Genomic DNA, 15038 nt, shown 5'->3' on the forward strand with positions numbered 1-15038 from the left:
ATTTAGAGGAGGGAGAGGGAAAAGGCAAGTAGGAACAACCAGAAGAAGATGAGATGGAAAGTACTGCTGGAAAACTAGTAGTAAGGGTCTTGAATACTGTCCTAAGAAATATGGATTATAACTAAACTGAGCAACATTTTCAGCATTGTCACAAATACACCTTTAAAAATCCCTAAACATTTGGGAAGCATAAAAAGAAGGTTGAAAGCAACTCTTTGAGGATGAAGGATGATGTGTTAGCCAGGCACAGAGAGGTAGCAAGAGAAAGAAGGAAAAGAGGTAGCAAGAGAAAGAAAGAGGAAGCAAGAGAAAAGAAACAAGAAGGCATCGTAGACACAAAAATTAAGTGATCTCCAAACAAGAGATTTCCACTATTTTTTCAAATTTTACTTTCAGAAAATTTTATCATTGCTATTGTCCTTTGAATTTTAAGATGACGTGTTGAAGTTTTTCTGGGTTTCTTGCTTGCAAGAGATTATAGTGGTAGTTAATGTTTTTGAGTAATCTTGCATTGGAGAAGTTAAATTGAAAAGCTTGATATTGGTGACTGTGTCTTTTTCATGTTTGTTTCCTCAACACTACCATTCAACACTACTACAATGTTTGATACATTTTCTGCTCAATAAATGTTAAATGACGAATGAATGAGAGAAACCCAGAAGAACAGAGCTTTTTATTTACTACTCAATAAAGTAGCTTTTATTTACTACTTTACCGTAAGTTCCCTGAACTTAACGGTAAATTTTGTTATCTGTAAGTTGTAGATCATGAAGTCATTCGAATGCCTAGCACATAGTAAGTGCCCAGTAAATATTTGCTGAATAAACAGGTGAAAGAAAAGTCTAAGAAAATCAAATGAAGTATTTTTTGAACACTTCCTGGGAACATGGCACTAAAATATTTCCCCTATCGTCAAGATATCTCTTTGGAGAAATATTTCAAAATGAATCCTGTGGATAGTAACTATTAGAACTCAAGAAAGAGAAGGATCCTGGTAGATTAGATCAGTATGAGTAGGCTTAAGGAAGCAGAATAGACCTCACTAAAATTTGATTGGTATGATTTATAAATGTAAAGAGGAAAAGAAATTTTTAGAGAACAAGCATGTGTGGGAACTTAGTAAGATGAATTATTTCACTAAGTTTACCATGTTCTCTTTTTAATCCTAGTGGTGCTCAGGGATACCTTTCTTTCTTATTGCTTTCCAGGGCAGTGTTGGCCCTGTGGGACCAATTGGACCTTCTGGAATCCCTGGCCCAATGGTATGGTTCTGTTTGCATAATGGATGTTTCACTTTGATTTCTCTATAATGTCACAAAGTATCACTTTCTTTTTTAGGGTCTTTCGGGCAATAAGGGCCTAACTGGAATCAAAGGTGATAAGGTGATTTAAATATTTACATTGTCATAGAGATAATTTTTTTTAATCACATTTACTTTTCTTTTGAGTCAACACCACTTATAAAATATTTTTATTAAAATATGGGATCCAATCTGTAATACCAATCATATAAGTTTTCTCAAAAGTAGGAAAAATAGAGAAATTATTCTCATATAACTTGTATTTGCCTTCTTACTGCCACGTTTGCATTGCTTAAGTGTCTTTGTATGAAATTGTGCTCCTCAGGGTGAACAAGGCATTGCAGGAGAGCGAGGAGAAACAGGGTATACTGGAGACAAGGTACCACTAGTTTTATATAAATACAAAAGAAAAAAAACAGTGAAAATGTATACATTCTTTAAAAAGAAAGGAGTATTCATTATTTCAAATCATGTATTTTTTTAGGATATAGTATCAATTTGATTCTGCATGTCTTGTTTGAAACATTTTCTCAATGTTTTTTTCAATAATTCCATGACTTCTTTTAATTGTTCGTAAGTAGAGGCATATCTGCCTTCTGTGGTGTAATAACTTCTCTCTTTACTGTTCTTTTAGGGTGCTGTGGGTTTTCCTGGACCACCAGGGATGAGAGGAAAGCCAGGACCTTCAGTAGGTTTGAACTTTTGCTTGCCCTTTCTGATTCATGGAGTGCACACTATGGCATGACTCTTGATACCTGTTGGTGTTCGTGGAATGTAAGAAGTAGGGTTTAAGTCTACCAGTATGGCATTTTCTCTCCAGTTTTAGAATACAGCTAATCCTTGAAGTTTTCCACTTACATACCATAGATTATGGGACCTCACCCTCCTCACCTCCTTCATCCCAGTCCAAAGCCAAATTTCCATGAGCCTTAAAGATTTTGGTTAATCTATTATGGATAGAATTTAAACTAAGCAGTAGATTTTAAGCCAGAAAATATAAAGCAACCTTAAATATCACTGTAATTTATCCAAATATCTGTTTCATTAAGGAAACATTCTGAAGAAAAGATAGCATGTCATGCTCTCTTATGGGCCCAAATATTCTAGTTCCTTGTCTTTTTAAAATCTTTGAGGATCAATTAATTGAAATAAAAGGATACTATATATCATAGTTAACCTGAAGCCCAGTAAACTATAAAACTAAAGTTACTGAATAGTTAAAAACATTTAAATAGAGTGGTTAAAACTTAAGTTAATGGTATATATCTACATATTAAAAATCATAGTAATGATTATACCTAAAATTCACTGAGTGTTTACAAAATGCCAGGCAGCTTCCCTTGTGGCTCAGACGGTAAAGCGTCTGCCTACAATGTGGGAGACCCGGGTTCGATCCCTGGGTCAGGAAGTTCCCCTGGAGAAGGAAATGGCAACCCACTCCAGTACTCTTACCTGGAAAATCCCATGGACGGAGAAGCCCGGTAGGCTACAATCCATGGGGTCACAAAGAGTCGGACACGACTGAACGACTTCACTTCACTTCAGGCAGTATTCTAATACCTATACTTCTAGTTTAATCCTTAAAACAGTCATATGAAGATGGTACTATTACTATTCCTATTTTACCTATGAGGAACAGTGAGACACGAAGACTTAAATAACTTGCCCAAGGTCCCATAGTTAGTTGGTAGTCACCCAAGGAGACTTTGGTGACCACTGATGTCAGAGTCCATGCACTTAGCCACTGTGCCATAGTGTTTTATGCTTCAGTGTTTTAAGATTGTTTTAGGGTTTTATTCAACTCTTTGACCACGATTGTAGATCCAAAATGAAGTGAAAGTCGCTCAGTCGTGTCCGACTCTTTGCGACCCCATAGACAATACAGTCCATGGAATGAATTCTCCAGATCCAAAAATTAGATATAAAGTTATAATTTAGTAATCTAACATTATAAAAGAGTGTTGTTTTCCTGAGCAATTTCACCATGTTTCCCTAACTCCACCCTCTCATCTTTAGATTGTTTATTTTTGCATCAAAGTAAGCAGCATTAACAGAGAAGGTAATGGCACCCCACTCCAGTACTCTTGACTGGAAAACCGCATGGATGGAGGAGCCTGGTAGGCTGCAGTCCATGGGGTTGCTAAGAATCGGATATGACTGAGCAACTTCACTTTCACTTTTTTTCACTTTCATGCATTGGAGAAGGAAATGGCAACCCACTCCAGTGTTCTTGCCTGGAGAATCCCAGGGACGGGGGAGCCTGGTGGGCTGCCGTCTATGGGGTCACACAGAGTCGGACACAACTGAAGCGACTTAGCAGCAGCAGCTAACAACATTAAGTTAAGTAGCTTTACAACACCATTCCTTATGACTTCTAACAGTGACAGCATTTTATATACATTTCCCAGGAATCATTTAATCCAAAGAACAGTTGTTGGCATCTGTTTATCTAATGATATGTTGATGGTGAGCTTTGCCTTTACTACTTTTCACTCAGTTGACAGTGTACCCAGACTTGTGCCATGGATGTGAATCTCATAAGGGGCAAGAGAATGGGTCAAGCTAACAAAAAGCTTCTATTTTTCAAGGATGATTTGAAACCACTTAAAAGGAGCTCTAAATATCTGCAGTGTTAGCAAAATACTTCTTTTGATAATAATGAAATAGTATGACATATTTTCTAAGGCCAGTACTAAGTAATAAATGGCATTATTCTCATGTTTTATAATTAATTACTTGAGAAAACTAGTCATATCAGGTAAACCTTTTTAATGTCTTCTTTACTCTTTGATTTAATTTACAATGATTACATATTTATTGAAATTAGGGAAGGCTGGATAACTGGTCTAAATAACAGAGATGTAGATTTTGGTTCCAGCCTTGACACCGACCTGCTGTGACATTGGATATTTAACCACCATGGTATCTAGTTTCTCATGTTTAAAATGAGTGTCAGACTATATCATAAGTAAGGCTCCTTGCAGCTCTGTGACTTTTTAATATTTTCCTCTCTTAGTAATAATGCTTATCAGTGTTTCTCTAGTCCAAGCTAAAGCAAAGACTTCCTGTTTCACCTTTAACATGTTGTCTTAAAACCTTTAATTTTTTTCCTTCTGGAGTCACTAGACACTCTAATGTGGTACTTTTAGGCAGTGATTCAGGGAGCATGAAATGATGAGAGTGAGGCTTTTTCTTGTTCGTATTATACGTTTCTGTACTATTCTAATAAAAAATGTTCACATCAGCAGGGATTACTTTGGTCAGAGACAGCTGATTATTTTTTGTTTGTTTTATCAAATCTTGAAAAATATATACTTTGGACTAAAGATAGGATAAGAGACAGGAATTATTATTTGTGAGACCACCTTGACTTTAGACTCTCATTTTATCACTTGTTTGTATCTTACTATTATTTAAAAAATTGTAGATGTTTGACTTAGAAACCTTTCCCAGTTATGGAAAGAGACACTTGTTTAATGAAAAATTTCTTACAAAAATCAGCAGCTATATTAAAAATAAATTGTACAAGTTAGTGTCTTTCTAAAGCATTTGCTCCCTATCATGCAACAAATGCCAAAGTCATATGAATGTCTTTATTCCTTTATGTCTCCTACTTTTGGTTTTCTGTTATCTATAATGTTAGTGTCACTCATACTGTTTTCAAATGGATCTAAGTTGTAACATGAAAGAATGTTTTCAAGATAAAAGAATGTTCTGATCTAGAAGGTTTTTAACATTCTGAAATAGGGAAACTTTTACTCTGCAAGTATTTAAAAACTAGAGAAAATTACCTATCTGAAGTTAAGAAAGATTGCTTTTTAAAAAGAAAAAACAAAGTCAATTATGTCCTTTACATTTTTTAGGTAGAAGTTGCTACCATTTATAGAAGTTTACTTAATCATTATTCAGTTCTTTACATTTTTATAAAGGTAAATTGACATTCAAGGAAACTTGCAGTTGAAGTTTTTCAAAATGAAAATTTTTCTGAAGGATAAATAAAATTATTCCACAAGTTCATGTTCTTAAATATCGGGTTATGGATCAACTTTTCCGATAACAAAGGCCTGCTGTATTCCATTTTTTCCTCAAGCTTGTAAATTTAGCATCTTGTTTGGATTTTGCCACTAGAGGGCCTCCGTGAAAATGCTGTTTCTATCTGTTTGAGGTACTTTTCATTTCAAGAATTTGACTCCCTTAGATATACTCACTATGGAGTATGATTTTGTTCATTTAGGGGAACTTAAGCGAACGTCTGCATAATATTTTACTACTTTTCTCTAGGTTTACTTGTAGGTGTACTGTGTACTGCTTAAGTCCAGAGACTGTAGCACTGTATGAGGAAGAATTTAGTACACATGGAAAACTGCTTTACTTCTTGGAAACTGGATAAACCCATGTTATACAGAAGAGTTTATGTATAATAAGCTCAAGAAATTTTATATATTCTTTGACCTGTTGTCATATTTGAAGCTCACATAGAAATTTAATATGACAAAAATAATGAATTCAGTTGTTTTAATGAAAACAAGGATATCAGACTATTGGCCTTCCGTGTTCTGTAGTTTCAACTCTTGAGAGGATCACCAACCCTCTCCAGGATCAGGCTTTTACCCTTCTTCTCCAGCCCTGATTTCACATTGTTAATCTGAATGTCAGAAAATGGCTGCAGAGATATAGAAATCAAATCTTCAGAAGTTTAATCAAAGGATCAAAGCAATCTAGGAATTCTAGGTAACATCCAGGAGATGAGTGAGGATGTGAATGGAAGGATTAATAGTTATAAAATTGACTAACATTTAATGAGTACTTTTTGTGTGCTAAGCACTGTGCTTAACACTTTACATTTGTCTCATTTATTTCTCACAATGACTGTGAGACTGTTAGTAACATTATTATTATTCTTCTTTTATTGGTGAGAAAATAGGCTGAGAGAAATTAAGCTACAGGCATTTAAATCCAGGTGATTCTTGATTACTAGATCAGGCCCCTTATAGTTACCAAAGGAGAGACAATTTTTCAAAGGCAATCCTAGAATTCTAGTTGTTTATGAAAGCAGTTCCTATCTAGAGTTTCCTACTTTGTTAAGTCAAACTTTATTCTCTTATCTTTGGATAACACACACCCACACCACAATTATTTTCCTTCATTTGATTTCCATTAATTTGTATCTCTAATATTTAGAGGTAAATATGTATAAATCTATATACATCTTATATAATAAGTTTCATACAATGATGATGATTTTAAGTCTTTCTGAATAGTCATTACAACTTTGAAATAATATATTAACTGCTGTTTGCCAGAAAGTCATTACAACTTTGTGTGACATAATATATTTAGTAGTTTTTACATACTGTGTTTCCTTTTTCAATAATATTTATTAAATTAATGTTTATACTTTGATTTCTTTCCCCCAACCTCCACATTGTAGGGCCAAACAGGTGACCCAGGACTCCAGGGGCCATCTGGCCCTCCAGGACCAGAGGTAAAATGTTGGTGGGAATGTAATTAATTTAAATAAATGTCATAGCAATTAAACTTGACTAGTTAAACCTTTTATATAATAGGCTTAAGCAAGATTCTCTTTAAAGTTTATATCTTTGTAAACAGTTTGGACTAAATGTTTTCTGTTATGTCGGGAGGTATGCAACAGTGATCTCCAGAAAATAGAAAAGGTATAGCCACATAGCCCTAGTTAGATCACAGTTGATTTATTTGTTCTGTACAACAACTACTAGTAACACGTAGGTGGGGCTTGCACTCAAATTTCAGAACATAAATGCCATTGAATTTTTAATGCTTCCAATTTTTTAATGTGTGCATATCATTTGGATCTCATATTCTAGAATAAACATGAGTGAGTCTGTAGTACATGCATAAGATTTGCTTGTATAGTATAGTCTTTGAAATTCTTACTTTGACTTAATGTAGAGGGGCTCTTTCTTTTCTGCAAGACTGCATAGGACATAAACTTATGAGATGAAACATTTAAGTTTTTTAAAAAAATCATTTAATGAGTCAAAGATAAACTACATGGAGATAAGTTTCTGAAGCTCACCCTAGTTCAAAAATATAAACCAAAATATAGGCATACATAAATATATAACTCTGTAGTCCATGGGGGAACAAAGAGTTGGAACAACTGAGCGACTAAACAACAGCAAAACATATAAATACACATTCACATCTAATTCAGAGTCATAGATGCAGCAGTAACACTGAGAAAGTGGATTTGGCTTCACAATAAATAAATTAGATCAATAAAGTCCCCATGGTGTCAAAGCAGTAGGCGGAGTTTCTAGGAATAGTACTATCTTGATGCTTTTTCCTTCTCTTTGTAAACTCGAAGGTCTGTTTCTTACTCCACAACTGTCTTTCAGAATTGGCTAATTTCTTTTAGCAAATGTCTATTCTTACTGACTGTCTTATTTAAAAACATATTAGAGGTTAATGGTTCAAAAATCAAAACAATATAATTGCATCTAGTTTTCATAATAGGTAATAGGAGGTAAAATAGAGCAATATATTGATGTCACGATGCTGGGAGGAATGAAATTGTTTATAGTAATAAAATTTATTATTAACAGACAATTAAAATAGTAATTAACTGATTAATATGTTTATCTTTTTTTATGAGCCTACATTCTTTTAATCGTTTGTCATAAAAACATTCCTGGAATGAATCGTATTTACCTGTCTTCATCATACTGAGGATATAGAATCTAACTAATCTTTTATTATCTTTAAAGGTTATTTTTATGAACATGGATTACTGTATTGTAATTTTAGCTACATATGGTGTGTATCCTAGAAGGAGTGTGTCATCTCCTTGCTATCAGTGTGGTTTAGGATTGTTTCCTTTTCTTTATAAAGCCAGGTTAAAGTATGCATGGGCCATGTTTTCACTCATCACTTAATTTTCCAGAAATTATTTTCTCTGTTGCTTTTGAAATTTTATGATTTTCAGTCACCATTCAGAGCATTGCCTAACTGTCTTTGAGTCCTGGAAGGTACTCAGTCCAAACATATACCAATTCTTCCTCCTTTTGTTGTTGTTGTTCAGTTGCTAAATCACATCTGATTCTTTGTGACCCTATAGACTTCAGCATGCCGGGCTCCTCTGTCCTTCACTATCTCCCAGAGTCTGCTCAAATTCATGTCCATTGAGTCAGTGATACTATTTAACCATCTTGTCCTTTGCCACCCAGTTCTCCTCCTGCCCTCAATCTTTCCCAGCATCAGGGTCCTTTCTAATGAATCGGCTCTTTGCATCGGGTGGCCAAAGTGTTAGAGCTTCAGCTTTAGCATCAGTCCTTCCAATGAATACTCAGGGTTGATTTCCTTTAGGATTGATTGGTTTGATCTCCTTGAAGTCCAGGGGACTTCCACGAGTCTTCTCCAGCAGCACAGCTAGAAGGAATCAATTCGTTGGTGCTCAGCCTTCTTTATGGAACAACTCTTACATCCATACGTGACTACTGGAAAAGCCATAGCTCTGACTATATGGACCTTTGCCGGGTGCTTTTTAATATGCTATCTAGGTTTGTCAAAGCTGCTTTCCTTTCAAGCAGGAAAGGTTGGTCATAGCTTTCCTTTCTTTTAACTTCATGGCTACAATCACCATCTGCAGTTATTTTGGAGCTCAAGAAAATAAAACCTGTCCCTGCTTCCCTTTTTCCCCGTCGATTTGCCATGAAGTGATGGAACTGAATGCCATGATCTTAGTTTTTTGAATGTTGAATTCTAGGCCACTCTCCTCCTTCACTCTCCTCTCCACTTTCACTCTCCTCTTTCACCCTCATCAAGAGACTCTCTTTAGCTCCTCTTCACTTTCTGCCATTGGAGTAGGACATCCACATATCAGTGGTACCTCTGATATTTCTCCTGGCTGCCAATCTTGATTCCAACTTGTGTTTCATCCAGCCACATTTCGCATGATGCATTCTGCATGTAAGTTAAATAAGTAGGGTGATAGTATACTGTCTTATCATATTCCTTTTCCAGTTTTGAACTAGTCAGTTGTTCTTGACTGGTTCTGACTATTGCTTCTTGATCCACATACGGGTTTCTCAGGAGGTCATCTGGTATTCCCATCTCTTTATGAATTTTCCACAGTTTGTTGTGATCCACCCTGTCAAAAGTGTTAGCGTAATTGATAAAGCAGAAGTAGGTTATTTTTCTGGAACTCTTTTGCTTTCTCCATAATCCAGTGAATGTTGACAATTTGATCTTTGGTTCCTCTGCCTCTTTGAAGCCCAGCTTGTTTATCTGGAAGTTCTTGGTTCACATACTGCTAAAGCCTAGCTTGAAGGATTTTGAGCATAACCTTGCTAGCTTGTGAAGAGAGCACAATTATGTAGTAGTTTGAACATTCTTTGGAATTGTCCTTTTTGGGGACTGGAATGATAACTGACCTTTTCCAGTCCTGTGGCCACTGCTTACCTATTTTAAGTTGTTTATGAGGCTAAAGATGCAACCTGTGTTCTCTCAATAAGTGGTGCAAGGTTGTTTTGGGAAATGGGGCTAAATCCACAGATCATAATTTCTTCTTGATCATAGAAATATAATATGCAGGATTTCATATATAAGGCAGCACTTCTATTTAAATCCTTCTTGACATTAGGCTCTTAATAGAATTGTATGTCCAAGAATTTAAAATAGCATGTTTAACCATATATCAAGCCTGAAAAGTTTCTTGTTGCATAGCAGATGAATTTTCTCAGGTAAACAATCATATATGTTGTGCTATATTTAAACTTTATCCTGTAGACAATGATCAAAAAATTTTAACCAAAGGAATACAATGATCAGAAATGTATTTCAATGTATAAGTGGTAGACGGAACAAAGAAGAGAAGGAGACAGGGAGAGATGACAAGGAGGAGAAAAAGGAGAGGTGGCAAGACTGTGGCTATTTGGGAGGATAATGCAAGGCCAAGGGGCTAATGATGAGGGCCTGTAAAAATAGACAGGAGAGGACGGCTTCAAGAGATAACTAGGAAATATGATTCACAGCACTTGAATCACAGTCCAGTTCATTCAACTCATGTGAGAAAGGAATAAAAGATGCATGTAATAATTTTGGCTTGAACAGTTAGGGAGAATGTAGATCTTCATTCTAAAAACAGAATAAAAAAGAAGGAGGAAGATATTTAGGGTGGATGGAGATAATGCTTTGGTTTTAATTTTGTTAGGGCTAAAGTGCCTATGGGATATACAGGAAATTAGTCTCATAAACGTATAGAAAATTGTAGACTTGAAACTCAGAATGAACTAGAGAAACATGTTGGTGTAGTACTCCACATAGAAGTATTAAATGAAGCAATTGTAATAGATGAAATTATTTAGGGCTTGTGAAACAAGATTCAAAAGTACTATTCCTAGACACTCACCTCCAGAAGGTGCATGTCATTCTCTGTTTACAGTATAATTAAGTTTTAAATTGACAATATTAAGAACAGTAAAATAAACTTCAGTAACTTAAAAACATCATGAGAATAAAACAAATCACAATGGAAATTAGAAAATATTTAGAATTGAGTAACAAATCATATAAAATCCAATATTGTACCTAAAGCAACACCCAAACCCTAGAGGGAAATTCACAGACTTCAGTACATTTTTAAAAAGCAAGGAAGATTGATAATAAAGAAGTTATGCAGAGCACAAGTGTAGGGGTTTGTTTCAAAAGAAGAAAGATGGTGAAAAAGGTCAATGGGATGGAGTCTGTGTTCTCTGTAAGTAGGAGAGTAAATCCCAAGAGTGGGAGGAATTTGTGTGTGCAGAAGGAAGGTACTCAAACAGTTTTGTGAAGAATAATAGGGAAGGGACTGGGGGCTAGTAACATAATTTCTGACTTGAATTAAAAACTCAGCTGAGATTGAAAAACCTTTTCCACACAGCATAGCCACAATGTTCTGTACAATTTATTAGAAATTAATTGCAAACTTGAGTCTGAACTTTGTACTGGGGCAAAACAATGAAATACAGTCAGTTTTAGGCTTCTCTTCTCCCTTGGATAAAAATGTATTGCTTGTACAAAAGAAGGGCAGCAATTCATGGTTCTGTGTGATTTCTATATTTGAGCATAGATTGATAACAACGTCAAAGTACAATCCAGGAAAAGTTATTAAATAAGGGACCAAAATGATGGTCCTAGGTATGTACTTCTGAAATAGCTTTTGTTAATTATTGAATGACAAAAGGCTTAAGTTAATAGTTGAAAAATACGATGCTTGGGATTAATGTCTTCTGAATGAGAATTGAGGAGGTAGCCTGAGTACCTTGAGCAAATTACTTTTGTGTGTGTGTGTGTGTGAATGTTGCAATATATATGCTTAAGTTTATCTTTTATTAAATGGCTTCTCAGTTGTCCCAGAACCATTTGTTAAGCAATTTGTCTTTGCAGCAGTGATTTTAAGATGTCACTCTTATCATATACTAAATTTTCATGGGTTTTGGGTCTACGTCTGAACTGTGTTTTCTGTTCCACTTGAATGGTGGTCTGTTCCTACACACTTGTCATGTTGTTTTAATGATAAGAAGCTCTATGATGTTTTGTAACTTCATTGAAAAATAACTGGGAATAATCAGCAAATATAATTATATTTATAAAAGTATACAATGTGATGACTTGATATACATTGTGGAATTGTTATCATGATCAAGATAATTAGTACATCCATCACCTCACGTATCCATCACCTCATGTAGTTCTTTTAAATTAAAAAAAATTGTTATTGGAGTTTAGTTGACTTACAATGTTGTGTAAATTTTAAATGTAAAACAAAGTGAATTGGCTTGCATATACATATATCCACTCTTCTTTAGATTCTTTTCCCATCTAGGTCATTACAGAATATTGAGTAGAATTCCATGTGCTACACAGTAGGTCCTTGTCTACCTATTTTATATACAGTAGTATGTATATGTTAATCCCAAATTCCTAATTTATCTCCCTGCTCCTCTCCACTATCCCCTTTGGTAGCCATAAGTTTATTTTCTATGTCTGTAAGTCTATTTCTTTTTTGTAAAATAAGTTCATTGGTATCATTTTTTATGTTCTACATATAAATGACATCATATGATGTTTGTCTTTTGCTAACTTCACTTAGCATAAGAAACTATATTCATTTTGCTTCAAATGGCATTATTTCATTCTTTTATGGCTGAGTAATATTCCATTGTGTATACATACAACACCTTTCCTTTGTTGATGGATGTTTCAGTTGCTTCCAGGTCTTGGCTGTTGTAAATAGTACTGCAGTGAACTTTGGAATGAACCTTTTTGAATTATGCTTTTTTCTGAATATTTACCCAAGAGTAGGATTGTTAGATCATACTGTAGCTTTACTTTTAGTTTTGTAAGGAGCTTCCATACTGTTTTTCATAGTGGTTGTACCAATTTATATTGCCACCAACAATGTTGAAGTATTCTCTTTCCTCTACACTCTCTCCAACACATCGTTTGTAGATTTTTTGATGATGACCATTCTGAACGGTGTGAAGTAATACTTCACTGTACTTTTGGTTTGCATTTCTCTAATAATTAATTGTGTTGAACATCTTTTCTTGTGCTTTTTGCCCATCTGTATGTCTTCTTTGAAAAAATGTCTATTTAGATCTTCTGTCCATTTTTTTTTTAATTGGGCTGTTTGTTTGTTTTTGTTATGTTGAGCCTCTTTTCATGTGCTGTATCACCACTTATTTTTGGCCTAATAGGTCTGTTTGTTTTAATGGGATATACTATGGCTGTTGTCGATCCAGTTACATTGGGGACACAACTGGTACTTATTTCTTCCTCCTTCACTATCCATTTCAAATCCCTTTCACTCTCACCTTCTTCTCAGTAGGTCTTGGTGACTTGTCTAGTGGCTAACCTGAACCGAGGTCATGAACTTTTGTTTGGAGTTCCATTGTATCACCTGTATTCCACATAAATTCCTTTCTGCCTCTTTGGTATGAAGCAGTCTTTCCTCCTGTTCCTCCTGTTTTTCAGTTCAATTAACCATGCCAAGTTGGTGACCTCTCTTTTGTTTGCTTATATCTTGTCGTAAAAAATCTGAAGTGCGGTGGTAGCAGCCATAATTTTTAGTTTAAGAGCTTTGCTGTGTCTCCTGTCAAGGGAGAGCCCCTTTGGGTATCAGGATCTCCATCCCTGTGAAGTCCAAGATTGTGGGGACAGAAAGCAAAAATTACCCTGTTTTACTAGAAGTGATGGCAGATAGGACCACACACACTTCTACTTCTTGGTTTCCAAACTTGTGTATCCTTCTTATTAGAGACAAAACATCCTCTGGGCTGGTTCTTCAGTTATAACTTTAGAAGGCAGTTCCAATGTTCCGTGAGACTGGCTACCTCTAGATGGTACAAGGTGGATTAAGACAAATGGATCATATCGTGGGGGTCACTTTTACATCTCCTTCAATGTAGAGACGCTGTGCTCTGTGGATCCATGCCTGTGGATCAGGTATTCTGTAATTCCCTAGACAGTGGTGCTAGTTAAACCTATAAAGGGAGGAGAGGCACACTTAACTAAAATACCTGTCTCTGTAAAGATGAACTGCTGATACTTCTAGATTGAAAGGGGCCCACATGAATGTAAACTACCTTTCAATCTCTTAAAAATCATAAATGAAAAGGGTGCATTTGCCAAATCAATGATTACACACCATGTGAAGGGGGTCTCCATCATCTGCTTGGCTGATAATATTATTCAATACATCTGACACAGCAGCTGCAACTGGGGCTCTGGTGGTCTACAGTCATTCTCCAGAATAAAACTGATTTCTGTAGGGGCCAGTCTGACAAATTAAACAGTGCTCTAATAGAGAGCACAAACCCTACATGTTTTAGATCTTGAATGATGGTACTAATCTCTGACATTCTCTCCACATACAATTTTACTGGCACTTATGTGAATGTGTATTGTTGTTTAGTTGCTAAATCACATCTGACTCTTGTGACCGCATATACTATAGCCTTCCAAGCTCCTCTGTCCATGGAATTTCCCAGACAAGAATACCGGAGTGCATTGCCATCTTTTCCTCCAGGGGATCTTCCTGACCCAAGGATCGAACCCACATCTCCTGCATTGGGAGGTAGATTGTTGACCACTGAGCCATCAGGGAACCCCATGTAGATGTTAGTGACTGGCTGATCCTTAGAACTAAAGGTCCATGTAACTATAGGAGTATCCTAGCCTTTCTGGCTCCTCTTTAAGAGAAAATCCAAAGAAGTTACTAATTTTTGACAGATCCTTTAGAGATGCCTATTTTTAGTTTATTTTATTTGTTTGGCTGCACTGACTCTTCTTCACTGCTCGTGGGCTTTCTCTGGTTGCAGAGAGCGGGGGCTACTCTGGTGTAGCGTGTGGCCTTCTCACCTTGATGGCTTCTTTTGCTGAGGAGCACAGGCTCCAGGCACTGGCGGGGGCTACTCTGGTGTAGTGTGTGGCCTTCTCAGCTGGATGGCTTCTTTTGCTGAGGAGCACAGGCCCCAGGCACTGGAGTTTCAGTAGTTGCAGCTCACTGGCTCAGTGGCTGTGGCACCCAGGCTTAGCTGCTCCATTGCATGTGAATCTTCAAGGACCAAGGGTCAACATGTCCCCTGCATTACAAGGTGGATTCTTCATCCACTGTACCACCAGGGGAGTCCTAGAGATACCTAGTTTATGTTAATCACTAAAACAAACAAAAAAATGGTGAATTAGATTAGGTCTTAACTTCAAAGAGCTTGG

At 36.1% G+C, this 15038-nt stretch overlaps 1 protein-coding gene across 2 annotated transcripts in view; it reads left to right on the forward strand.

The window, feature by feature from the left end:
* The window catches only part of COL24A1 (collagen type XXIV alpha 1 chain), a 392623-nt gene that overhangs the window by 136137 nt on the left and 241448 nt on the right, over positions 1–15038 (forward strand). For both annotated transcript variants that reach the window (XM_040232413.1, XM_040232414.1), the window contains exons 16-20: positions 1209–1262; positions 1339–1383; positions 1627–1680; positions 1936–1989; positions 6733–6786. In XM_040232413.1, coding sequence (XP_040088347.1) covers positions 1209–1262; positions 1339–1383; positions 1627–1680; positions 1936–1989; positions 6733–6786 — 261 coding nt within the window. The remainder of the gene's footprint in view (positions 1–1208; positions 1263–1338; positions 1384–1626; positions 1681–1935; positions 1990–6732; positions 6787–15038) is intronic.

Source organism: Oryx dammah, unplaced genomic scaffold, assembly GCF_014754425.2.
Source record: "Oryx dammah isolate SB20612 unplaced genomic scaffold, SCBI_Odam_1.1 HiC_scaffold_28, whole genome shotgun sequence".
Taxonomy (NCBI): Eukaryota; Metazoa; Chordata; class Mammalia; order Artiodactyla; family Bovidae; genus Oryx; species Oryx dammah.